Source organism: Branchiostoma lanceolatum, chromosome 14 (genome assembly GCF_035083965.1).
Source record: "Branchiostoma lanceolatum isolate klBraLanc5 chromosome 14, klBraLanc5.hap2, whole genome shotgun sequence".
In the NCBI taxonomy this organism is placed as follows: Eukaryota; Metazoa; Chordata; class Leptocardii; order Amphioxiformes; family Branchiostomatidae; genus Branchiostoma; species Branchiostoma lanceolatum.
The window spans coordinates 17,939,154-17,966,251 of NC_089735.1; the positions used below are offsets into that span (position 1 = coordinate 17,939,154).

A 27,098-nucleotide genomic window follows, 5' to 3' on the forward strand; every position below is an offset into this window, starting at 1 on the left:
TCCCCATTTGAAGCGGGGACCTCGCTGTGCCCCGCCGACTGGCGACTGTTTGCGAAGACAGTCCTCAATAGGCTCCTATTTGTCGCTTGAAATGGCGAATGTTTTGAAAATTAATTGAATAAAATCTCAATTGGCAAAATGCCTCAAATAGGCGCGAACTAGTTGGGGAGTAGTCGCCAACAGGCGCAATCACTATTATACCAATCTCTTTTTGATGAATCTTTATAATTATACATTTGTTTTCAATTCAGCGGCAACACTGAGATTTCCAATAAAGTTATGTTGTATCTACACAATGTAATTTGGGGCCGACGCCGAGGATGTGACGTTCCAGGCGCGGCTATTTTGTTTGTAGAGGTCACGCATTTTACCCGTCCGTCGTACACGTTAGTGTGAACGCTATTAGGGAAAATTGGCGAAAAATTCGCAACGTTGCCGCAATAATTTGTCACCAACAGGCACGGCCCAGTGAGATACCTTTCTTAACGACTAGCTTGAAATATCAAAATAAACTCAAACACCATCCAGCTACCTGATGATAGTTTATTTGGTAAAGATACACCACAAATGCGACAGAAGAGATGTGACAGCGAACGGAGAACAAAATCAGTTGCTACTGCTTAAAGATATGTATGTAAAGATATGCTGGCTAAAAATACAATATATCTGCGGGGATATTATAAATAAGGGACTGATGACAAACACCTACTCCTGTTGCAGCAGCGCATTTCACTGAGATATCAAAAAGCTTTCTGTCCAAGCAAAAAAACGGAAATGGTTTCACACAATTCTATCTAACAAAGTGCTACTTAGCCTCTACATGTATTTCGAATACCTTGTAATGAGCACTTCAAATATAAATGCTTGTACTTACAATATTATCAGGGTGTTGTTTTGCTACAAAAATAACACCCCCCTAAAAAAGTGGTTATCCAGCTTTACTTGCTACAGGATCAACCCATTTATGGAAGGGGGGCAGCTAAAGCAGTTCTACCATCATGGTAGAAGGAGCCTTACAAATTGTATTCTGTGTATGATGAGGGGTTTTTGAAATGAATGCTACAATTTCGAACTTTGATTCATTGTATCAATTCAAGGGCTTAGGGAGAGACCTTTCAGTTCCATAGTGGCAACATTTTTGCCACTTGAACATGAAAAATTGAAAGACATGTCAAGAAAAACTGTCTATTACAACTTACACCTCTTCCCTATCCTTGTCTCCTATGTCCACTACTACACACTATTGTGTAGCTTACAACATTGTTAATCACATAAGCTAGCCCCCTTCCTCTTCTGTATCAGATACTGAAACAAAAGCCAACATCTGCCACATTGCTACATGATGGCCACAGCTGAAGTTTTGTACAAGATTCAATCTTTACAAGTCAAAAAGCCATGTTTTACCAGTGCCTACTTTTGGTACCCTGATTACAAAACATTCTCTAGAATTTATCACAATTGTAAAACAATAGACATAACATTAGTATACTTAATAAAAGCAAGTATTCTCCTGATGTCTATCAACTATAAGAAAAATTAAAGAGTAACACTAAATTCTGTCCCTGGCAAGAAATGCCTATGCCTACATGTAGTGTTTTGTATGGTCAGAAATGCAAGCAAAAGATTTGGTTCCATAAAGTGTTACAAAAAGGCGCTATGTTACATACATGTAAGTCATTCATATACAGAAGTTTTACTAAGTATTACTTCCATTTCAAGCTGATCATGCCATTCAGTCATCCCCTCCTCTTCCAATCCTCTCTTCCAACAATCTATAATTTGAGTAAAACTTCTTCTGCACATTCATTTATCATCTTGGCAATCATGTCAACATGTTTTGCGTAGCAGTCTTTCCTCTCTGCATCTTCTCTTTTCAAGTCACATTATAATAAACCTCTGACCTTTCACCTGTGGTGACCTAATCAGGAAACACCTTTTGATCATGTTAAGGTGACTCGATCTCAACCACAGGGATGAGCTGAACATATAGGTACAGCACGATGTTTATGAACAGTGATCAGTAATAGTATATAGGAGCTGTGATGGTAGGTTTTTTGTTTATACTTTTTCTAAATTTTAGGGCACCTAACGATTCAGTATCATTTTGCAGTGGCTTTCTCTACATAGATAGGCAAGTTGAGCATCTCATCTACAGGCTCCCATGTCAACACTTAAAATCCCCACCTTGCATCTCATGCAGAGGTCCCCTACATCCTGTTAAGCTCATGTAGCCTTGCCCTTTTCACTGCACCCCCGTATGACCCCTGTACATATTCTACACTCTGCTAGCATGACACCTGAAAATGGGAAGCGACGTATTTTGTGTAGAGTATTTAAATATTCACTAATTTACAAGCTAAAATTGTAGAAGCATATTGTACATACTGTATAAATTACATACACACGATGACACCTAGAAAAGCCTACAAATGCTGAAGTTTGAGGCCCGGATCTTCTGTTTTGTCTTCCAAACTGGCAAAAGTTGGGAGTACAATAGTTTGTGTCTAGGCTCATGGTGTTTTCAGTGCACGAGTCCTGCTTGAACGGAGATTGGCCACACCCTGGTCTCTCCTCTCCTCTCTTTCACTCTATCCATCACTCTGAAACAAGCAGAACGAATAGTCAACTTCTAATTCGTACGATCAATGGTAAAGTAGCGCCAGCAAAGATACAGGTAGGCAAATGTGTGTTATTCAGCAGATGTGCTACTGGCAACATCTTAGTAGTGCTAGTAGTCAGCTGCTTCTAGCAAATTTGTGCACAAAAAGTTGTGAAAAACACTGGTGTCAATTTCCCATGTTACAGTACAGCTAGATGTCAGTGCGGTTCCTAGTGATTTTGCTCTTGGTCTGAAGTGCGGGGGAGAAGGGAAAGGCAAGGGTCTCACAGACGTATGAGTTGTCAGCCATTTGAGCAGTCCATGGCTTAGATTTGTCCCATGGAACCACCTTGAGGGTACTCCCTGCCCTGCCTACAGGATATACACAGAGAGGAAGGGAGCTCAAATTGTACTAACCCTCATTATATGGCAAAGGTAAAAGAAGTTAGGTTTAGTCATGCTATGGTCACATTTCCAAACAGGGGCCTGGCTGGGCAATTTACAAGAACAAAGGATAGCAAAACACCCCCCCCCCCCAAAAAAAAAAGATTAGTCATGTTATTGAGTACCAGGGTAAACTCTGTGTATATTTCTTGACACATGCTTTTATTTTTCGTTCCTGAAAAAAGCCAGACCGGGCCTGGGTCTGGAAATGTGACCATAGCATGCGATTGGCACCCTCCATGTATGATACCCAACCTTGTTTTTTTCCAAACTCTGTAAGTGACACTAAAATCAAAAGATAATACCAGGGTTGTTGAGTTATTTCTTTGACTATCATTCAACCTCCATCCGTTCATACTCACATATCTCTACAACGTAGTTCCCGGGGAATGTCCCAAATTGTCCAGTTCTCTGCGACGTTCCAACGAACCAACCGTCGTCACACTTTTCCATCACAAGCACCACGTCGTCTTCTGTCAGCTCTAGCTCATCCTCGTTCTGCGGGTGATAGCTGTAGATAGCACGATATCTGGGGAGGGGGGCCAAAGGCTCAAGTTTAATACTTTTGACACACTGGAAATACATGTTTGTACATACAAAGTCCTGTGTCAAATATTCACTCTCACACACAGATTGGTAATGTATGTGCAGGCACATCATATTACGTCCAGATTAAGCTTATGTTTTCTTTTGCAGCAATTGCAGTTTACAAAATTCTATTGTTACGTTACATGTACATACAAGTTACAACTTTACATTACAACCAACCTACAAGAATAATGCCTCAAAGATTCAAGATTAACATTCACTGAGACTCAGAAAAAAAGTTCCAGGCTAATATCGTCTTAACTACAACCCTTGAAAAATAATCCCTAACTTCGTTAGATTGTGTGTAGCAGCTTTGTAGCCAGTGACCACAAATGGCTAATCAAGTAGTAAAGTGTGAGCCTTACTTTTCCCCTGAGGGAGGAGGTGGCATGGCGTTGGCATGAGGCTGCATTGGTGGTGAGACATGCTGCGGAGGAGGTACATGTTGGGGCGGAGACACGTGCTGTGGCGGGGAGACGTGCTGAGGGGGCGGTGCGCTGCGGGGGTGGGGGCCACCGTTGTACACAAAGTTGTCGCGGTTGCTGTAGAACTGCTGGTTGGGGACTTGCTGTGGAGACGGCGTTCTCTGCTATAGGAGCCAGAAATGCAACAATTGTTCAGTGCCATATTACAGGAAATGGCATACATCAACAATGCTACAGAAACCTGTGTTAAAGGTGATATTTCCTGAAGAATCCATGTGTGGCTATGACAGAATTGACTTTTCATAATAAAGTCTTAAGACATCTGAGTTGGGCATTATACATCTGTGCCTGTACAAGATTGGCCTCCAGTACACAATTGTACTGCAAATGAGACAGGGTCCTTACCGCTCTAGGACTGATGGGTTTCCTGGCCACAGGGGGGCTTGCCTTGATGTGGACGGGGTAGCTCTGAGGCTGGGCAGGGGGGCTGATGTCTGAAAGGTAGCACAAAAAGCATGACATCATTATATAAAAATGGTACTTTTGATTCTTATTCTACTCTTCAAACTTCTATGGTATCTAAAATAATTCCCAACATCTCAGTGACTTACTTTAGATGAACGTATAATGTGTTTAAGCCACACATACTGTTCACAGCTCATCCAAAAACTGATGCTCAATCTCTGAACTTTAACTGTAACCAGGGCTGTCTCCAGCTGGGCTGTCTCCAGCTGGAATATTTCTGTCCCACTCCTTGTTTGGGAACCCATGTTATTACTTTTCGTTGCTGAAGTTGTCATAATTTTAAGCTGAAAAAAATATATTTTCACCATGATTTTGATGTCATGAGGTTTTTTTGATGAATGGGGGGGATTTTTGTGCATTCCAACAAGCAAATTTCCATCCCAGGAGGGAGGGAGGGTCCTGCAGTCCTTCATAAATGGTTTCTACAGCCTCAGCAAAGACTCTGATTATGTTAGCCCACATACCAAGCCTCAGTAAATAAGACTATCCACCTTGAAGTAAACCTTATCGTCACACAGTGGTGAAGTATGAAAATCTGGCATCTGAAATGTGAGAAGAAAGAGTGCAGCAGACCCTAACCTGTCTGTGTTGAATCCCCTGGCTCCTTATAGACCTCCACGTAGGACACAGGGAAGATGCCTTGCCTATTGCCTATCTGGCCCTCGTACCAGTTGTTGTCCACCCTCCTCAGTAGAGTTACAATGTCGTTCTAAAGAAGATAATAACACATCTGAAGTTTATTTAAAATTTCAGTCAAACTACTGATATCACACACAATTTCTGGTTCATCAAAAGGTTGAAGGAAAAAAAAAACCATCACAAATCGCATTGAGAAAAAAATTCAAAACCTTGAGATGAATTCCTTACTCCCTTAAATCAACCACACTATTGTTATTACTCTCAATACCAAATCATCCTCTACTGGAATAGTAATAAAATGAGCTTCAGAGACAATGGTCTGTACCTTTTTCAGAGAAAGCTCCACTTGCGTCTCCCCTACAAAGCTGTACTTAGCTCTTGCACTGCCCTCTGACCCCTGGGTAGCAGTCTTCTGGGCCTCCTCCAATGAGGTGATCACCTGGAGTAAAGTTAGCACACCATTTCGTGATCAGTCATAGATAATTCTGCACTGTTGATTCTCTTCTGTAACAGTTATAAATGTGGTAATTAGGTATCAAACACTTTCAATACATCATCTCACAACAGCAACAACAAAAAGTTTTAGTAACTTGATTGAAGGGTTCTGACCTCGATGTAGTTGAGAGGGAAGATCCCCACATATCCGTTGTGTTCTCCTTCGTACCAGTTCTTGTCGACTTGCCTCGTCAGGTAGATAACGTCTCCTTTCTTGAAGGACAGCTCCCTACAGGGTAGAACAAAGACAGGAAGATATTTAATAAGAGGTAACGATAGGTAAAGGTAGTCCCATGGCCTTTTTTGAGGCAGTAGGGGCAGTGTGTTGTTATCCACTGTGTCTAGGCAAGGACATTAATATACATTGACATTGTGTAATATCTTTGGTTTAGGGCACGGTTATATTGGAAGGTGGATCTCAACTCTCTCCTTTCACCGCCTTTTACATGTTGTACCTCCCCGCGTGAAGTCAGGTACCTGTTTTTACATCTGGGTGGAGTGAGGAGAGTCGTGGTAAGGGCACAGCATCAGTGGCATGTCAGGGGATTCAAACCCAGGACATACTTTGCAGGTTGTTCAAGATGTCACAAGAAGATGACACCTGTCAACTGCTGTTGATGTTTTCTGTAGTACTTTGGAGATAGACACTTACTTTGAGTTCTGTGCTTTGAAGGGGTACAAAGCCCTTGCCTGTGCTCTTACTCCAGTCTGAAAGAAAGATGGAATAAGTTCATTATTACACAGTCATCATTCTGAGCTACATGTACACGTATATGTAAGCTGGAGATGTGAAGATGGCGAAAAAATTAAGGTTGGGATAAAGGATTCCTAAGGGTGGGTGAAAAGACAGAACACAACAACAACCGTAATCATTTTCTACATGTACATGTACACACCCCAGCTTTTGAATAAGAGGTAGGTGGTTTCTATTTTAACAATAAAACTGAACAACTCAACAGCATCTCAAAAATAGCAAACAAACTTAAAAGCTAACAGAAAACACTTGCCATGGCTGCCATGATTGTCCAGGACGCCACAATATACATTTTGTAACTGGTAAGCCAAAGTTTTGCTATTCACAAGTCTTACCTACTGTGGCCCTAGAGTCTGAGTAAAACCCTTATGTGAGTACAGGTGACTAGTGCCATTGTTTAGGTAGTAGTAAATGCCTGAGGGGAGGGGGAGGGGAGGGATGCCCTTCTGCCACACAGTCTCACCTCAGTGTTGTTATGTGTAGTTAGCGGGAGCGCCCCAACATGCACCGGGCGCACCCGCTGTGCATGCAGGATTTCCGGACTGGCCTCAAAGGAAGGGGGGCTTGGCTGTGGACCAAAACATGCAGGGGAGGACCTGATATTACATTACAAGGCATGCACTATAAAGCATAAGACTTGGACATCAGTGAGGAGCATTCAATTTGCTTTGTTATGATAAAAAAAAACATGTGCATGAATTTAACTGTACTGTATCCAAATTTTAAAAAAGATACATACATGCTAGGTGGCACACAATATCAACAATGCTCTTCAGGCTGACAATTGTATTGTCTAGATGAAATTTTGATGAATAAAATGATATGAAAGATATCAATTTGACATATTATGTATTTGCAGTTTTTGTAAAATTACAATCTACAAGCAAACTACAAGCAGAAAACTTCATTGGGTCTAATGGCCAGAAAGTGAAAAGAGAGGGAGACTTCTTGTGAAATATACTCTTGGACTATGCCAGACAAACACTAAATATGAAACAATAGGTCAAAGTTTGGGGGGAAATACCAGGGGGTAGGATGGTGTGCAGGCTGCAGAATTTTAACCCAGTGAAACTTTACAGACACAACCATAAAAGAGCATAACAACATGCACAAATTCTTATTAACAAATTATTGACAAAACAAATGATACGTACATTGTGTAGAAATAGTGCTAATTCATGGTGTTTTTGAAAATTTAAATGCCTACTACGCTGTTGATAAATACATTGATCAATAGTGGTCCATATCAGAATACAATAAGTTGTAATCAATACAACCACTACATCTGCAAAGAAATATGATTATTTTCATGCTGAAAACAAAATTTAAATGGCTTGAACCAAATTCATACTGCTACAAAAAACACGTAACTTACATGACATATACTTCTAGTCCTGGCTATTAGATATACATGGTAATGTATGTTAAATATGGTACACAAACTACTGATGAAAAAAACAAAAACAATCATAGTCGTAGGCATTTTTAAGACCATGAATGAGCAATTTCTGCACAATTCATTTTTAAAAATTTTTCACTAGTCACACAGATATCATTTTACACAATGATTTCAATACCTCTTTCTTGACTTCAATGGAGATCTTAGTTGGCGGCGTCACCTGGGTGTCATCGTATCTGTTACTCGGCACCACAACCGGGCGCTCCGCGTTAGCTGAGTGTTTCCTCGCTCGCTGCTGTGCCTCCTCTTCAAGCATCTTTTTCCTCCTCTCTTCTTCCAATATCCTCTGGAATCCAACATCACTCAACATGAACCCCGCACTCAACAACTGTGAATCTTATTACAAATACAGGGACATGTTCTAAGCCCTATAAACAGCTTTGGAATGAAGTCTGTTTTTTTTTACATCTGAATGATATATCTACACACTGTTTGATTGTTTGCGAGATAATTTGAATTCTTGAGGACATTCTGTGATTCACTTACCTTGGTAAACACACGGAAAATATGCATTTTGAACAGCCGAATCTTTTGATGCCTTTGCTTGCACTTAGTAAACAACCTTGCTGAGATACTCTTCATTGTAGACGTTCCTTTTGGAGGATAGACCTTATTTGAAATCTTGCTGATTGCCCTCTTGGCCCTTTATCTGTTGCCCTGTGGGCATATACAGCATTGCCAGGCAGCTGAGAGTGTCTGGTATAAGCCTTGGGGACAAAGCTGGCCTTTTAGAGACTGCAAGGTTTGGCAAAGGGATCACTCAAATTTCTCCCCTACAGCAAACTATTATGCAATTCATTTACCAGTCTGTTTTCCAGATGTGTGCAGATTTGAAGGCAAAATGAGTTATTTCTGTTGAATACGAAACATGAGTTTCAAACAAACTCAGGGCAAAAATGCTGTTTTCAGCAGACTTGGTACAGTCAATCATCACTCAATGCGACTAAATGTATACTACATGATTGTACTACCTAATACATGACATGTAGGTCCAGTAAAATTGACATTTATGGTAATGTATTTCAAAGTTAAATATGGCACAAAAACACAACAAAACGTCATTACACCAGACTACAACTACTGTCAGCTCTATACTAAGGTTACATGTTAGTGCTTTTAAATTAATGATTAAGTTGAAGAAAAGCATCTCATCAAGTTGAAAGCAGTTGCAAATAAATTAAGTGAGATTCTACATTGTCAAGAAAAAAATCACTGTTTGTGTTTAATTGGACAAAAGTTTAGCTCATTACGTAGCACTCATATTTGCGACTGCTTCCACAAGGTGTCTAATAAAAAGACAGCAGATAGTTCACCAGGCTTACATTCAGCTCTTCCTTGCGCTGCATGCAAAAGAGGCAGAAAGTAGCAGAAGAGTTAGTGTCAGAACATTCAAACTCTTGAATGTTTATCAACAACCGGTACAGTAAGGGGAATATCAAACATTTTTCCTGGTATGTGAGTTGAACACACACAGGAAAGCCATATTCTGAATTGAACTCGTTAGTTCCCAACACTCCATCCACAAAATACCACATACAAGCATGGTGAAGAGTCAGTCAAAGGCTTGCTTTGGACCCATGGTGTATCGTATTGACTCTAAAAACACAATATTCCTCGGAAATCTGTAGGATGGCAACAGCCAAACACATCCACTTGCAGTGATAAGGGAACCTGAGTACTATTTTGTGTAATGGGCAGTGAAGATTGTGTATGGAAGTATTCAGTACCTGTTACATTTCAGTGATAAGGGTGGGGTGTCCCTGTAGAATCTTTCCATACAACTGTGAGAGGCCAAATCAGATTGAAACTTAAAAACAGCACCAGTCCTATATATAGGATCAAAAGTCTTCCTACTCCCGTCACCTCCATTGCTAGACTTGATGGCCCTCATCCCCAACTACATGGCACTATGTACTATGTCACCATCTTGAACATCTCTTGTCTAACATATTGTTCAGACACCTATTTTAGGAACATTTTTCTTGCTAAGCCTTGAGCCAACTAAAACCAAGATAAGGGTAGACAATCCCAGAGGTGTAATTGATCCAGCTGTTCCAGGATTTAGTGCAGTGTTATCAAATGGCATACTTACAGATAACAGTTTAGAAATTACACAGTCACTTAAACTTGGACTCTTTGGCACAAATGTAGATGTATCATTTACAGGGCATGTTGCTTGAAATTTTGCATTAACATTATCAGAACAAGGAAAATTAGAAGACTACTAGATTAACTGATTGTTTGCACAACATTATTAAGTATGCACATCACATGCAGAATAAGTATTCATAATTTTGGATGAAAACTGCATAGATGGTTGTGCAACATTTTCAGAAGTGATTATCTGAGGGATTTCAGTTGAAGTTGAAGTTAAGGCTAATTGGGATAAGAAAAGTACACATCAAAACTTGAATGTGCATTGTTAAGATGGCCTACCGAAATCTTCTTTCTCAGTAAGTCCATGCGTGGCGGCGGGTCTGGCGGTGGCCCCTTCCGAAAACGGGCGGGAAAAACCATATCGTCAGTCGCCTCCATCCCAGAGAAAATTTCTACACTGGAATGGCGAGGGACTGGCTCCAACGCACAACAACTCACACACAGAAAACAGTAATTTGGGCAGGCAGGCAGATCCTGTTTTGCCAACCATCAGTACTGTTTACAGTAGAGAGTGATCCCTGACATGGTGCAGGTCAGTGGACTAGTAAGTAAGACTGGGTAATTCCTCCCTTACAGCTGAGGGTGACAGTACTGGGCCAGCATACCTCACAAATCCCTATCATAATACCTCTCAGACTGCCAACAAACATGCCCTTTTTCCCAGCCGCCAGGGAACACCGCTGTGGGGGCTTCCATGTAGGATTCATCAAGGTCATCAATCAGATATCTGACCTTAAGCAAAGTCATGGGTTGCATGGTTGGTGCATGGAATGTACAATTTCCATCTTAAGAATCAGATAAACAGAGCCATCTTTGTTGCTGTGCAGAAGAGCCAAACAACTTTCAATTACATGTTGCACTTTAAAGGACTTCTTTGGGCCATTTCCAATAAGAGTGTTGGAAACAAACTTCCAGAATCTTTCATCAAAGGGAAAGTTTTCAGAACGATTTAAAACACAAGAGAAGAATGAAATACTTTAGTCTAAGTGTTGGAAGGCCACAGGAACTTTTGTCACTGATAACGACTGCCTAGAACCACTGGAATTTGGATTCTACTTCTTATGGGAACAGATGACCTTGCAAATGACCTTGATTTGGCACAGATCCAGTACTTATTAATAAGATGTTACCGATAAATCAATATCGTCAACATGAAAAAATAGCAGTTACTCAATATCATCAACACTTTCGGAGAATAATTTCACACAGATACCATCTACATGTATCATTTCTGACCAATTGCCAATCATCATCCTTTACTGCTGTTACAGTACACAAAGTACAATATCCAACTCCGACTCTTGGGATTTTAGGGCAGTCTTGTTAATTACTACTCTATTGACATTTTCATACTAACTTAAGTTAGACTAAGAACTAGGTTGTCTGGAGTTTGTATTTCTTTGCTTTCTAACTGATTCTCAGGCCTTCATAATCAATTTGTTAACATGGGCGGTCAGTTACAACATGACTGGCGTCTGTACGACAAACCTTCTTTTTGGGCAGTGGTGGTACTGGTGGGGCCTCAGAAGTAGGACTTGTTCCTTCCTACATGCAACAGTGCAAACTTCCCTGAGTCGCCACTCACAACTTAAAACAGTAAGCTTGCAAGAGAACATTGCAATGAAAATCAAGATCATCACATCTCAGGCTAAAATGCTGTTAAGGAATCCTGCAGGCTTCTTCTTTTGTTTGAGAATGTTGTTAAGTCACCTGGGAACATCCCAAGTGGGCTTACACGAGACTTGGAGCTTACACATAACCGCAGAAGCCGGACACAGACACGCGGAGAGCAGAAGGGGGTAAGCACAGTGCTACGACTACGGCAGAAGTCGGCTAGCTACGAGAAGGCATTCAAAAATCACTTCTACTGCCTTGGCCAAGCAACTGAAGACAGCGCCTAGTCTACAGACTGAGAAGTTTTGTTCCTGTCTTTACAAACCTGGGGTGTTTGCACCTCCGTCGGTGGAGGGGGGACGGGAGGGGGTGGCACGGGCGGAGGTGACAACTGTGCCTTCTAGAAAATATTCCATCCATTCTGTCAGCAATTGTGCTACTAAAGGAACACCCCTGCTGGGAGAATGGCAGAGTCCATGCAAAGCACATATAGAAGTCATAAAATGTAAATGAAAGTCAAACGCCATGCCATCTCTGAGGTGGTCGCAGTGATGGCACATGTACACAATCAAAACATATTTTCCACATATAAAACAACCATGCATAACTTTAAAACAAGTGTAAACAAAAAGCCACACAAAACTCATAATGAAACTCGGACAAATGAAATCAAACCGTTGCATTGTATCTTGTCAGCATGCAGATTTGCAAGGTGTTGGTCTGAATGGAAATGATTTATAAGTGGAGGTTTCTGTGGGTCCAGGCACACACGTGGTTCCTTACAGGACACACCTGACTCCCAGTCTCTCCTTCCCACTGCTGGAAAGCCTCTAGTTCTCTGACATACCCCTCTATCTCTGCCAATAGGGCATCCACAGGAAAGGGGGGTCGTGTTGGGCTTGTTCCCCTTACTTTTGGTCGGCCTGTAGCCACTACTCTTCCCTAGAACCAAGTCCACACACCCAACATTGAGCTGGAAATACCCCTCGCTGTGTGCATGGACTTGCTATAAGAGCTTTACTCTACATGGGATTATACTCTCAAAAAGGGAGTTTATGACTATATATGGTAAGTTACAGAATGAATGGGTTGTAAATATAAGCTGAACAGATGTCATTATGCACATGCAATGGATTGCAGGCATATTGTGAGTTCTGCTTCTGTTATTTCCTAAAGCAATTATTGTTTTAAAACTTTCGAGACAACATTAGAATGGGGATCATGAATGCCTTTTAGTGGTTTTGAAACGATTTATGCAGTTAGACTTTGAATGGATTTTGACCTCAGCCAAGGGGATTATTTTTTCCCAATATTGACTGCTTTGGAACAGAACATCTTAAAAAGGTGTGAATGGATTTTTATGACTCTTATCTGTAAGTTGGCTTGTTTTAGATAAGTGTAAATCATACAGAAGAAACTGTCCTACCTTGGCAGAGGTTTGTGTTCCCTGAATGATTTTTACTTAACTGAAGGAAGAATGGCTTCCATGCTGTTTTCAGTTAATTCTCCAAAAACATGAGATGTCTGAGATGATGTATTATAAGCCTTGTTAGACGGTCTGGGTGACAGACCCTAGGCTCTTGCCTAACACATTGTACCTGTAGACACAAAAGGACTTCCACACATACATTGTACAATTGCACAAACACACTCTTGCATTCATATTCATAATCAACAACAAAACAGATCATAATATAACATGAATAGGTGAGAAAAAGTAGAAATTAGCATACAAAATGGATATGAATTAGCCATGAACACCCAAATTAGACATACAGACTATATATAGCTATAAAATATACCACTGATACCATACAAAGATTATACTGAAGTACTAGTATGCAAACACTGCACACACACGTAGAGTGTGCAATCTGCACACACACGTAGAGTGTGCAATCTGCACACACACGTAGAGTGTGCAATCTGCACACACACGTAGAGTGTGCAATCTGCACACACAGGTAGAGTGTGCAATCTGCACACACATGTAGTGTGTGCAATCTGCACATAGCAAGTGTAATCTGCACACACATGTAGAGTGTGCAATCTGCACACACATGTAGAGTGTGCAATCTGCACACACACGTAGAGTGTGCAATCTGCACACACAGGTAGAGTGTGCAATCTGCACACACATGTAGTGTGTGCAATCTGCACATAGCAAGTGTAATCTGCACACACATGTAGAGTGTGCATTCTACACAGTGTGCATTTTCCTTTGCGGTCAATACAATGTGAATTACAGTATAACAGTTGACATTGTGAACATGTTAACTGTTAGCCTATTCTACATAATTACACAAATTGACGGTATCCATGTCCAAACCCTGGGACAGTTAGAACTGAAGGTGATGACTGACCTGTCTCCGTTCCTCCTCCCGTTGCCACCTCAGCTCCTCCTCGTTGCGCGGCCTGGCCTGCTCCATGACGCGAGCATCCCTGTTGTCCTGTACCTGGTACCTGATCTCTGTCCGCTGGCCCGGCTCCGCTCTGCTCGGTCCGTTAAACTCTCCCGCCATCCCTCCTGATCAACATACAGACTCACAATGGTCAGGATCTCACAGCACTGCTCATTTCTCCTGAAGAACCTATTTAAACACTATGTAAGCTTTGTACCCTCAATCAGAATTTTTTTATGAGGAAAAGGTGCACAGATAACACATTAAACTTTATCTTTCAGTTTTCTCCTACAGAGTCTTAAGATCTGGGAATCAACTGTGGATGATTGACACATTCTATCAGACTTACTACTGTGTAACAGTAAGTGTTAATCACTTTAACATTGAGGTTGGTAATTTTAGTGGTTAGGGCCAAAGGGAGCAGTTCACAGCATTTAATTTCAATGGTGGGAACAAACAAACAAATCATATTGTAGTTGTCTAATGACCTTGAAAGTGGCTAAAATTAAAACTTATCATTGAAAAGTCAAGAATTATATGTACTTAAGTTCTGATGTACTAATTTAAATGTCCCAATGTCTCACTGCATTCATTGATATCAATAACCCCAATTACATAATTACATGTAGCTGTATTTAAACCTCAAATTGACCATCTGTGGTCATGATTGTATACGTCTGAAAACAAACTGAAAAGCTACCATGCAACAAGTTGACAGACTGTACAATTTAAACGAAATACAAATTGAATGTATATTGTAAGATTCTACAAGAAGAAAGCAGGAAAAGACAGGCTGAAAAACAAAAACAGAATGAGGGTCACAATTTCCGCTGATCGGAGAGAAGGATATCAGCAGAAATCATGCATATCTGGAAAAGAACACACATCTAATGAATAAAAGGTTTATTCCTACATTTTGTTTAGTCCTTTCTTAGTGTTTTGTTCCGACCCTCATAATCATGGGCCATTCGAAACTAGAGCAAAAGGCATAATTTGAAATACAAAGTTAATCAAGTGAATTAATAGGAATAAGCCACAGTTCAAATTATAGGAAACAAAATCTGGATAAGAAAAGGAGTTGTGTCAATGGGTTGGAGCGTGAAACTAGAAGAAACATTTCATCAATGTATGGAAAGAGAAATATAGGAGCCAAATCAAGGTCCATACAGTTTCCATGGTTGGAGATTTTGTGTACAAATGCTGAAATAATCATCATAACGTTTTGTAAAACTTCATATCTGCAAATTTGAATAATTGATATTGAAACTTGAATAACAGAGGCATGTATGAACCAGACATGGAATGTTGATTAACAGTTTCAACAAAACTGTACCTGACACCTCAAGTTGAAGTACATACCGCTCTCCGGCGAGTAAATACTGCGAAAATATTCATCCAGCGACCATTTGAAGGTGGCGTTTGGGCTTTCTGGCCCTGACACTTTACAAGTGAACACAGACGATACAAAACAAAACACAGAAAATTACCCATGCTGCAGCAGAATAGGGCACAGAAGGTTACCCATAATTCAGTGCTGCAATAGAGCTGAACTATGGGTAGCACGAAAAACAAAGAGTGGTTGACAGGACACTACCCATCATGCAATGCAAAGTACAATATGATGATGGGTACTGATGAACAGAAATCATACAAAGATTCAGAGTAGTGAAAAATATATCAGGAAGACGGCATTCAAAAAGTTTGGCAACATTAAACAGAGTTGTTGCAGAACCAAGGAAGACAATAACTGTTTAGGCCACACCAGTTTATTGCCTTCATTCTCTGACATTTCAAGGTAAAAATATAGCAAGCGGACATAAAATCAGAGGGCAAGCACGAAAACTTAAATAAGCCTGTACTCACTCCATAAAACTGAGTGTAACATGGTCCTTATAATTTTTCAGGCTTTCACATTTTTTTAAAATCGGAGAAAAACAAAAAAATTGGTATGACCTTATCTTGAAACCAAGGGGGCCGACATTCATATAATAAATTGTGAATAATCACTGATGATTGACACATATCAGACACCGAGTGTGAAAAGTGATAGGAAACAAATCCCCCCTTCAGCGGTCCACTTTGGACTGACCTTTTACTTTTGTTGGTGGAGGGCTCTTCACCCCGAGCTGCTCGGCTGCAGACAGACGTTTACCAGCACTAACCGATGTGGTGGATACCCTGCTGGTGGAGGTGGTCCTGGTGGCTCCAGGGATTGGACCAATCACAGGCTCTGAAAGAAAAAAACATGGATGCAATTCATATGATGGAAAGCACCTAGGACATAACTGCAGCAGTGATTGGTTGGAATGTGATTGTTATTGTTAGTATAAGGTGAGAGGTAATGGCATCTACGAGATGACTTAGTTAGTAGGAATAAATGAATGCATGAAGGTAATTATGATGTCTTGCTTTACTGTAGTGCACAAAATGCTTGATTCACAGCTTTTAAACAGCTAAGATCCAAAACAGCACATTCCCTCGTCAAACATGAAATACACCAAAAAGGCATAAAAAGGAAAGTGTTTCTTCTTACTGTAACAGGTTTTTCTAAAGAGATGGCAGATACCTAGGCCTGTTTCTTCACACTATCTTGCCTTAACAAATACCAGCACTTATGCATGGTACAGAGCAGTTTTTTTTAGGGGAGTCATGTGCTTGACCAGCTACAAAAAACAAAGTTACACGTCACAATGATATGTTTTCATGAACTGTATAAGGGATGTCCCAAGGTTTTTAAACAAGTCACCTGAATATCAATTTGGGAAAACTGTTACACTAGGAATCTGGAAAATCCAGACAACTTTAAGGAAAAAAATCTCTTTGACTCTAAATTTTGTAATAGAAATAGATGCTCTTTCAAGTGACATTGAAGTAAGTAGAATTTCAATCTCCACAAATCTTAAAGTAAAAAGCACTATCCAAACATTTGCCAAAAGCCTTGTTTTGTAACATAAGGACATTCCTGTAAAACAGGCTTTATATACATGAATGATATGATACCATAGGATGGTGGGATGTCAGAATTTCTACCTAAAAAACAACAACTGAATGACCCACAGACACAACTGACCAATTGTGACATGCATTTATTGTGGCAAAAACAGCGAGGCAACAAAATTGAACCGATACAACTTAGAAAATACAAACTACCACATGTACAAAATAATGTATATTACATGATTGTGAGTTTGGTATGACAAATACCTGAAAAAAAAGGCAACTTATATTCGATAACATGAAAAAATCTGGTGCATCGGTGGTGATGATGAGTTACGGTAAGCATTACTTAGGCTGGGGCCTTCGTCCTGACTCGTGATGTCACTGGCTCTGCCCTGGCTCATATCCTCGTTGTCCAGAGGTAAAGACTCCAGCCAGATGAGAGTCTCCACGAGCTTGGAGGTGCGATGGTGTTTGGGAGGAAGCGGCGGTTTCCGACGCCGTATCGTGGACATCTCCTCGGACGACAGGCTCACACTTGGCGAGGAAGAACGTTCCGAAACCTTGACTTTGTTCTCGTTGTCTTCAGCTGTGTCTAAACTTCCTGCATTTTTCTTACCATCTCCAGTAGCTACATGTAGCTTTCGTTCCATCTCTAATGGAACTGTCTCCCCTGCCCTACTGAAGTTTCCTAACGTCTCTTCCTTACTTTCTGTAGTTTTTAAGAAATCTAAGTGGTTACCTATAGCATGGCTGGAAGTGGATTGTCGGACTCTGAAGGGAATATGGTAGATAAGGTGGCTGTCAGACAAACTTGTAGGGAAGGACTTTTTGATTTTAGGTGGCAACTTCGGCCTGAGGTTCCCTTCATCGGGGGGTGGAGTAACAACTGGGGGTTTGTCTTCTTCATTGGGGTAGTATTCCTCTGTAGTGGTGGACTTACTGTCTGAAGACTCCTCCTCATCCTGTACTGTGCCTTCCTCTCCTTGTGAGATGTCTTGGTTCAAATCCTGAAGGTTGTCATAAATTTCTTCAGTCGTGGCTGTGGTGCAAGTGCTGCTTGCTGAACGAAGGATAATTTCATTCCTATCCAGAGCAAAATGGACCGATTTCCCGCTATGCGGACTTACATACTTTTCCTTTAACCTTCTGCTGTCGTCCGAATCATACCCATAGCCGCTGGCTTGTGCTATGTACATGTCCCTTGTCATCTCAGCTACTTGTAGTGTTGATCCAGTGGAGGGATGAGAAGTTGTAGACTCTGTGTCTGAGAAAGCTCTCGTCTCCTGGCAGAGCTTCTCCATCTTCTTGATGTTCTCGCTCTCTGAGTCGGAGAAGCTCTCGAACCGTGGCCTGGAGGCGAGACTCGCTTTGTCCTTGACCCGACAACAGCGCCCGGTCAGCGGAGACATGGTGGAGAAGTATTCCACCAGTCGCGTGAAGTTTCGCGACCGCGAACCAGACTGGAGTACCTCTGCCGCGTACATCCTGTAGGACACAATGTCGGGGGGGCTTCTCGGAGGGGTAAGGTTCTCTGATGTAACAATCCCCTGGTGCCGACAGCTGGATTCTGTAGCTTCAGCATTGTCAGTAGCCACCTCCTCATCATGAGCTCTTAATATCGGTGAGAGAACATCCTCACTTGGTGTTTTAGAAGCAGGCCTGATATAGTCTACTCTTATAGCGTTTCTAGCAGGGCGGTTTGGGACAGGATTTTTCTTCTCAGTTCCTGATGGATCATTTTCATCTGACGCTGCATCCAGAGTCTCCTCCTCACTCTCAAGCTCATCCTCATCTCCCTCGCTCCCCGTCTCGTTCTCAGTGCTTTTATAATCCTTATCAGAGTCGTCCCAATCCACACATTTGGCACCTGATCTCTTTGGAATGTGCTTACTTGTGACTGTTGGTACGGGGCCAGTTGAAGGTGAACATGCTTTTTCAGGTTGATCTCCATGAGTCTCCGAAGGGTCTCCCAAGTTGTGAAACACACCTGTGATTCTGTCATGCTCCTTGCAAAATGCATCATGATCTGCAAAGAAGTGGTCCAGGTCGGAATCCAAGCTGTCGTCTTCAGAGAAGCTGGGAAACTTCTGACGCCGGGACGCCTTGACTGGCAGTATTCTGTCATCTATACTATCCAGGCTTTTGGATTGGTTCAGCTGTGACAGGCGCGGGTTGGTGCGGAGTGTGGGGGAAAGTTGCTCCATATAAACCTGCTTATTGTAGGGCTTTGCGCGGCGAGACTTTCTGCGGGACTGTCGTTTAGAGGAAAGCTGTGTGCGCAGGGTGTAGCTGTGGCAGTTAGGAAGCATGTGTGGCATGTCCGTGGACGTGGTTAGTAACACTTCTATGCTCTCATCACTAGTCGATTCTTCTTCTGCAAAAGGGTTAGCAACACAGCCATTAGCAACATAGCCATTAGTATGGTGTTTACCCGACCTCTGCTTTAAAAGTTAAGTTCTGCACCATGAGGCAATGTTTGGACCTGATTAACAGAGTTGTTACAACCAATACGAAAGAAATAGCTGCAGAAAGATATAGTATGCTTTCTTTTCTTTCTTTTCTAGGACAACAATGCTGTGCTGTTTATGCATACACATATTAGACAACTTTTACAGCAGAGGTCACGTAATTAGGAAGGTTAACTATTAGTAAGAAGCAACATCATGGTTATGTGTGTCAGTCTGTCAACCACTAGTATACACATACACTCATGATCAAACAATGTAAAGTTACAAATGTACAATCATGTACAGCCATGCTTGTAACATTGTACTTCTGTACACAGACTACACATACTGGAAAACTAAACAATACATCTATCAGGCAAACAAGGAAGGAAAATGTAAACCAAAAATTTTCAGCATAGCTTGTTCATCTATAGGTACTGCATGTGTTCAGCTGCCATGATTAATGAACTGGTGAAAAAGCTGTTAGCAGTAATTTTCCATTGGAAACCATTTTAACAATACCCGGTTTTCAACACCAAGGACAAGGTATACAATTTTTCTTTGTCAGCCAAAAAAGACATGGACTAAGTCCATAAAATCTATTTCTCATGTCAAAACAAGACTTCAAGATAGGTTATCTTAGATTCAACATGCCTTCTGAACACATGTGCTACCTTGAAGTGTTTGGGCCGTTCCATCTTATCACCTCAGGAGGGGGCAATCAAGAGCCTTTTTGCCCCTACCCTCCATTGTTTCATATGCTGTTTCCCATTGTGATCAGTTTTCTCTTTGGTCCCAAAATGTCAATGTTTCTCAATAGTCTCCTTCTGAACAGTTTAAATGAAACAGCCCTTGGACTAGCTGCTAAAGACCACCACATGTAAACAGCACTTTTTACAACCAATGCCCATAAATGTGCAGAATAAACTGAGTACATTAAGCAGTCTGTTATTCTCAAGATAGAATAATCAAGCAAAGTACGGAGACAAAACATAAAAGAAATTGTTACCCCATACTTGATCATGCATTACATGACATATGCACAAATCTCCATATAAATCATATACTGTATTGAAGTGCCATGTAAGCATGTTTCTACAAAGCCATCAAACAGTGTTGTTAGTCTTGATTCTTGTCCGAAAATATCATACAAAGAAGTTCATGTTAATAAGCTTAGCTGTAATGTAGCCACAGCAAACAGCACAGTCACAAAACAAACTTGTCATAAACAATAAAGACAAGGTCTCTGTGGATGATATAGAATGTTTGTGTTGTTTCATTAACAGTTTAACTACTTTTTATACATAGTAACATTTAAGACAAAGGTACCACAGAGACAATGTCTGAACAAATTTCCACATGTCGACAACACTTTACAGTGATCTTACCCCGAGATATTGGTGCTCTGTACTGGATAACCTCAGGCTCAAAAACAGAGTCGTCTATAAAAGCATTCAAAAGGAAACGTCAAGCAAAAACAAGGCACAAACAACCCTGAAATCCACAAGTGACACTTCTGTTGTTCTTCAAAGCCTTGTACATTTGACTTTATCATCTTCTGACGTCCAAAGAAAAAAAAAAACCCTTCAAATTTGAAAGTGTCAGAAGGGTCACTTTGAAGATGTTACATTACTACAAGTTAGCATACTACAAGCTGGATAGGAAAATAACACAACATTGTCCAAATCAGAAAATTATTACAAGCACTGCCACCAGAAGCAGCTGCAAAGCTCAATACCATCTTATGGACACAACATCCAACTAAGGTTCAATAAACAGTCACAGCAATGACAGCCACTGCAAAGCAAATACCCAAGAAAAAATCTTTGCAAACTTTCACAAACTTAACCTATCATGCAGACTGCATAGCATTCACAAACTTAAGCTATCATGCAGACTGCATAGCATTCACAAACTTAAGCTATCATGCAAACTGCATAGCCCATCATCCCTGCTAGAAGCATTATAACCCAAAAGTAATGCCTCTTTGGTCCTCCTACTTCTCTTTCATCTACTGAGACAGTCAATATACGAGGGGGAGTCAGAAAGTAATGCCGTTAGTAATGAAGTTTGGCAGAAATGTACAGGCACATATCTACCTGAGACTGAAATGTCTCAATTTCTTATTCAGATTTCTATCACTCACTCTCGTATTTATGTTACATCAACAGATTTTGACCATCTCAGTAAATAATGGGATCTGGACGTCACCTTTAACCTGTACCCCCTAACCTCTCACCATTTGATTTCTCAGGAGCGACCTTCCTGAGTCCCATGGTGGGGATGTCCCCTCCAGACTGGATCTGTTTGTACAGCTCTCGCGTTGGCGGCACCTCCGGCTGGCTGTTGGCTGTCTCTGCCTGCGCTGCCTTGGTCACACTCACTTTTCTACAGGTGAGAAACAGTCTTCAGTTTGGGTACATCCAATATTTCTGAGGCAAATTGCAGTTCATATTTCATCAAAAAATGGCTTCTACCAACACAGATGAACTTTTAAGTGAAGGTTCAGTTTGCGAACAACTTTTCATGCTTGGACAAAATCAATGCTTTACTTAGAAAAAAAGATTGCATTTATATTGCATGGTGGTAGCTGGGAAGACAGTTCTACAGTGCCCCCATGCAGTTTTATCTATAACTGCAGGACATTCTGCAATATTGCTGTGACATTGCAGTCGTTACAAAGAGGGGTTTTGTAGATTTCCACAATGATTGACAGAAGGCCAGTATATGCCAAATATACAGGCCAAAGGTCGCGATTACAGTCATGCGCAGAGGGTCATTTTCATTTCATAGAAATAGCTTTGTATAGCCTTGTTAAAAGTATCTGTAGGAGGCCTCTTCGTTGGAAATGTTGGCGTTGTTGAGCTGAAATTGACAGGTAAGGGTTGTGGCTATTTCATTTAGTTAGAAAAACGGGGTTTTAGCCATGTTTGAAGTGTCCGGTACACTTTGAAAAAGGTGTAGTTTGGATGTGCTCATTTCTTGTGTAGGGGGGTCAAAGGTCATCTCGCCATGTTTTGCGCTGGTGGAAAATCGGCAAAACTCATTAGATTGACACTTTAGAGGTCAGACTACGTTGCCAATGTGAGTTTTCCATGATATAAACTTCAGGTAGGTGACTTTTGACAGCTTTTTCCTTATGTGTTTACCATTGAAAGTCTAGGGGCCTGTGAATGGTGGGATTCAGCCTACATGATCAATCTTTTGACAATGGTGATCTATTACAGTTTGAAACAATGTGGGAGGACCATAAAATCCCTAAAACAGTACTCCAGTCATTCCTAACACAGTATCACTATCAGTCATGCATTGTGAAGGAAATGTCTGTATTTGTGAGTATACTCACAGTGCCTGCTTCACATTCTTGTCTTCCATGTACGGGTTGTATATGGAGCTCTGGAAAGTAAGAGATTTGGAGGACTTCACTGTATGTACAGTATGCCAACCCCTGTATCAAAATATACACTTACATACAACTTTTCAGTCTGATTTCACATCACATTTTCAACAATTCGTTCCCCACACAATTGGCCCATACAAGAGGTAGTCCTGAATTTTACACTGGAAAGAAGGTGGTACATAAAACAATTGAATCAAAACAGAGATTGAGATTCTGGTGAATCAAATCAGCATCTGTAGTCTACAAGTGCACATGCACATGCAGGCATGCAACCTGGAAGATAAAAAAGAACAGAGGTGCGTTTGTGATTCACCATGATGTATGTGATTGTACGTAATGACATGCAGGAAACAGGAGATGGAATGACGTGATGAAGAAGACTGTACATGTACACTGCACGGCTTGTGCAGACATGGAGGGGAGAGCTCTCCCTGATGTAGGCCCTGGCAGCAGTAAAGGAATGCCAAGATAGAGATAATATGAGGACGAATAATCACTACCAAGTGAGGAAGAAGGAAAACTCATTACTATTTGATCAATGTGATTGGTACACGTACATGACCACCTCCTATCTACAGCTAAGTAATCACTACAATCTGGATGTGTCACACTCTGATTGGCTACTCATACTGTGCTCCAACTGGTGCTTTCCCTACTCCCTCCATGGTTCATTAGAATGCACACACTATACTACTTTTTGCTGATTCGAACACTCCCAGCAGTGTATAGATGTCATCTCTAAGCTTCTGTGTAAAGATGATTACATCCATCACAAAAGTTATTTTCTGCATAAGTAAACAGGATTACTCAAAAAGATATGAATGGAAACTGATTATTTCAGTCATGGGGAAAGGATAGACTAATTGGCCAGAGAGAAACTTAAGGTGATAAAACCTTAGATACGATCTTGATGCAGATCCAGGTAAACAATGTAGTTCAGATAGAGGATGCTGAACAATATGCAGTTCAGCATGTACTTGCAATGAGGCACTGCTTGCAACTTGTCAACATTGTACATGTAAGTACATGCACTTGTATGTTTCTTTACCGATAGTTTTCTGTATACTGTAGTAATGTTCACAACAGAAGGCAGTTAATACCTTCTAGGGTGCTTCAATTTGAATCCTGATGACATCACAACACTGTTGTATGTGTAATGAGGAAATCAGCCAATCACAGGTGCTCTATCACCCATACCTTCTTGGCTGCTGCCTCCCTGCCTTTATCAAGTATGGAGGATTTCCCTGGCTCATAGTCCTCTATTCTAAATGGGAGCTGCATGTAGCAGTGGAGAGGGCAGAGAGGAGAGAGGAAAGGGAAAAGATGGAAATGTGGTCACAGCTAAACCTTGCTGGTTTCAGCTACTTTGGAACAAATAAAGTTCAAATAGTTGCAAACCTCACTGCTCAACGCACACTGCACGCAAACTCGATCATCAGTCAATTACGTTCATTTTGCAGATAATCATTATCAGTTTGTGCTTTAGCTAAAGCAGTTGCAGTATCTTTTTTCTACATAGATAACATCACCAAAGAAAACAATTACATGTACGTGTTGATACAATTACCAGATATTGAAAGTCAGTCAATTTTTGATTGGAGTCATCATTTTCTTTTAATACCAAATCTTTGGTTCACAAAATCAGTGTCAATGAATCATGAGAGTTTCGCTTGATGGTTTCGATTTCTTTGATTAAGTCACACGTCACAAGTACACACGCCATGCTGAAGAGCAGCTCTTACCGGCTGTTCTTTCTCTACAAGGAACTGATACCACAGCTCATCTTCTAGGCTTGTTCTACGTTCCTGTGAGTGCTACAGGAAGGAGGGAAGGCAAGAGAAGGCAAGGAGGGAAGGTGGAGAATGAAAGAACAGTTAAAAAGGAGGCTGCATGGTTCTGCATAGAGTTGGATATGAGAATGTACTGAACATAATTAAGTCTTGTATTTGTATGTCTGGGGCAGAGGATATGCTATCAAAGCTACCTTTTTGGTACATTTACATGTATCTTTTTATGGTAAATGTACCAGAACTTCACAGTTTATATCTTTTATTGCCTTTTTTCACAGTAAGATTCCTCTAAAAATGTGAAATATTTACCGATACAAATGGTAAAGTTCTACAGTTGTTTTTGGAAAATAGAAGAAAGGTCTGGTTCTTAAAACCTACTAAAATGGCGTGTACGTGTGTGCTGTGCTGTGTTTGTATCACATGATGTTTAAATGAGCCCCACACCTTACTGTGAGTGAAAAGTGCTAATAATGCCATTCATCAAAATCATGAAGTGAGGAAATGAGTTGTTAAGAAATTTGTAAAACATCATGACAAAATTAATGATGATTACATATTAAGAGTCTATAGTGGTTGAAAATAGATGAATAAATCAGGCATTGTCAAGTTTTTATTTGGCACTACTCCATCAGACACCAAGGTCAACAGAAAGAAGGTTCAGTCAAGTCAACAGACTAGGGTTTGTATAGTACAAAGATCATCACAGCTGGAATTAAAGAAAGAAGTGATCACTACTGTAACAGCATAAAATACACACAAGCCAACAACCCTTGCCAAACTGTTGTCTAATGTAGCATTAATGCCGCACTACGCGCTCCTTAGCGGAGCACATTGGGCATTAATGCTGGATTCCCTCTGCTCCCTTTGGAACAGAGCATTAATGCCAGCATACTCTCCGGTCCATTAATCATCATTCATCACCCAGTCTTTTTGGACTGAAGGGGAAGTGGAAACCCTTTCCCCTGGCTGGTGCCAGTGGGGGTGGTCACACCAAATTAACCCTCTGCCCCCTATCTACAGTCCACCCTTGTCAGTTGTTGCAGGGTGCTAATGTATAGGTCAAGCATGACTAAAGGCCATGGCAGAAAGCACTAATGCTGGAAAGATGCCAACTAATTGGTTCAAGCCTTGGTCCAAGGCATGGCTGCTAGGACATTGAGGGACTGGTATTTGGACAGCCATAATTACCATGAAATTACCATGGCAGTGTGCACTAACCAAGCATTAGTGCTGCATATGTATTTCTGGCATTAATGCTACATTAGACAACAGTTTGGCAAGGGAACAGTACAGGCAAAACTACGGCTGAAGTTGGAAAGTAGGAAGGTTGTAGTGAGAGAAAGCAAACACTACACACTAACATCATTGTGCCCGTCACTGCACAGAAGAATTACACCAGTAGGTCACCTGCAAGGCAGAAAAGCTAGTACACCATCAACGTTCAGTCAAGTCAAGGCATGACATCTCAACTGTACCTCAAATAGTGCTCCTGTCAACCTACAAGTACACCTTAGCACTACAGTCCCATCACATGCACGAGGGATATACAGTTAAAAACATACACATAACAACAAAATTATTCCTACCTCTTGTAATCGTACTTGACTTTACAAGAGTATGTTGAATAATTTTGTTGTCAACTGTATATGTATCTTTTAAGCTCTACAGCACTTACCATGCAAGATGATGTCTTTTTCACAGAAATGATGATCGGACACACACACTAGGTGTCTAGCATACTTGTATTCGAAGTAGATTTTTTTCTTTAATCGTCCAACATACTATGTCACTCTACACTGTATGGCTTGTCAGAAATTTATGTTAATGAGAAAAAGACATCATTTCAGCTACAGTCCATGTGTAAGACCAGGGGTTGTTCAGTCTGCTCATTAACATAGCCATGAACAGTCACTGGGCTTCAACAAAAACTGCAGCTCTTAGAAGTGAAGTAGAGATGCCACCAGAAGCGTTTGATTGCTGTGCTTCGTAGCAGTTGTTCTTTGCCCATAGGAGGATGGAAAGCTGTCTTTGTGTCTTGGAGAGAGAGAGAAACGAGGGTATTAAGACAGCTAGAATGGGTCTCTCCTTACGTGGACTGCTTGGTGCTGTGGGGACGCTGTGGAAACAGGATTGACTGGTTCAGCTTTGGCAATTTCCAGGTTTGCTCTCTCCAAGGTTCGCAGGTCTTCTTCAAACTTGTCCATTTCTCTGCTTTTTCTCTGTAGGTGTGTTAACACTGTCACTCTTATGCACTTCTTAGTGTTATAGAGATACAGAATAACCAGAGTATGCATCCCTTTCCCAAATCTTTTCAAACTTCATGATTATGTACTTACCACCATGGTTCCCAACAAAGTATTTTATCAAGTTTTAAAGATCTGTCCTTTTTCCTTTAATGAAATAGACGATTGTCATTGTTT

General features: G+C 40.9%; 1 protein-coding gene across 45 annotated transcripts in view; it reads right to left on the reverse strand.

Annotated features, from left to right (window-relative positions):
• Positions 1–529: 529 nt before the first annotated feature.
• LOC136448422 (sorbin and SH3 domain-containing protein 1-like) overlaps positions 530–27,098 on the reverse strand; it is an 86,768-nt gene continuing 60,199 nt past the window's right edge. For 37 of the 45 annotated variants that reach the window (XM_066447951.1, XM_066447944.1, XM_066447926.1 and 34 more), the window contains 20 exons: positions 24,631–24,702; positions 24,086–24,163; positions 22,835–22,884; positions 21,728–21,876; positions 20,877–20,930; positions 16,191–16,331; positions 14,063–14,226; positions 12,492–12,641; positions 12,025–12,099; positions 8,047–8,214; positions 6,933–7,037; positions 6,368–6,423; positions 5,830–5,944; positions 5,546–5,659; positions 5,161–5,290; positions 4,462–4,550; positions 3,997–4,220; positions 3,406–3,572; positions 2,888–2,971; positions 530–2,600 (listed from right to left, as the gene is read on the reverse strand). In XM_066447951.1, the coding sequence (XP_066304048.1) occupies positions 2,599–2,600; positions 2,888–2,971; positions 3,406–3,572; positions 3,997–4,220; positions 4,462–4,550; positions 5,161–5,290; positions 5,546–5,659; positions 5,830–5,944; positions 6,368–6,423; positions 6,933–7,037; positions 8,047–8,214; positions 12,025–12,099; positions 12,492–12,641; positions 14,063–14,226; positions 16,191–16,331; positions 20,877–20,930; positions 21,728–21,876; positions 22,835–22,884; positions 24,086–24,163; positions 24,631–24,702 (2,187 nt within the window). In that variant the 3' untranslated portion in view covers positions 530–2,598. Of the gene's footprint in view, positions 2,601–2,887; positions 2,972–3,405; positions 3,573–3,996; positions 4,221–4,461; positions 4,551–5,160; positions 5,291–5,545; positions 5,660–5,829; positions 5,945–6,367; positions 6,424–6,932; positions 7,038–8,046; positions 8,215–9,250; positions 9,269–12,024; positions 12,100–12,491; positions 12,642–14,062; positions 14,227–16,190; positions 16,332–20,876; positions 20,931–21,727; positions 21,877–22,834; positions 22,885–24,085; positions 24,164–24,630; positions 24,703–26,768; positions 26,898–27,098 lie in introns of all 45 variants that reach the window. The other 8 variants (XM_066447931.1, XM_066447956.1, XM_066447941.1 and 5 more) reach the window with 8 other exon arrangements.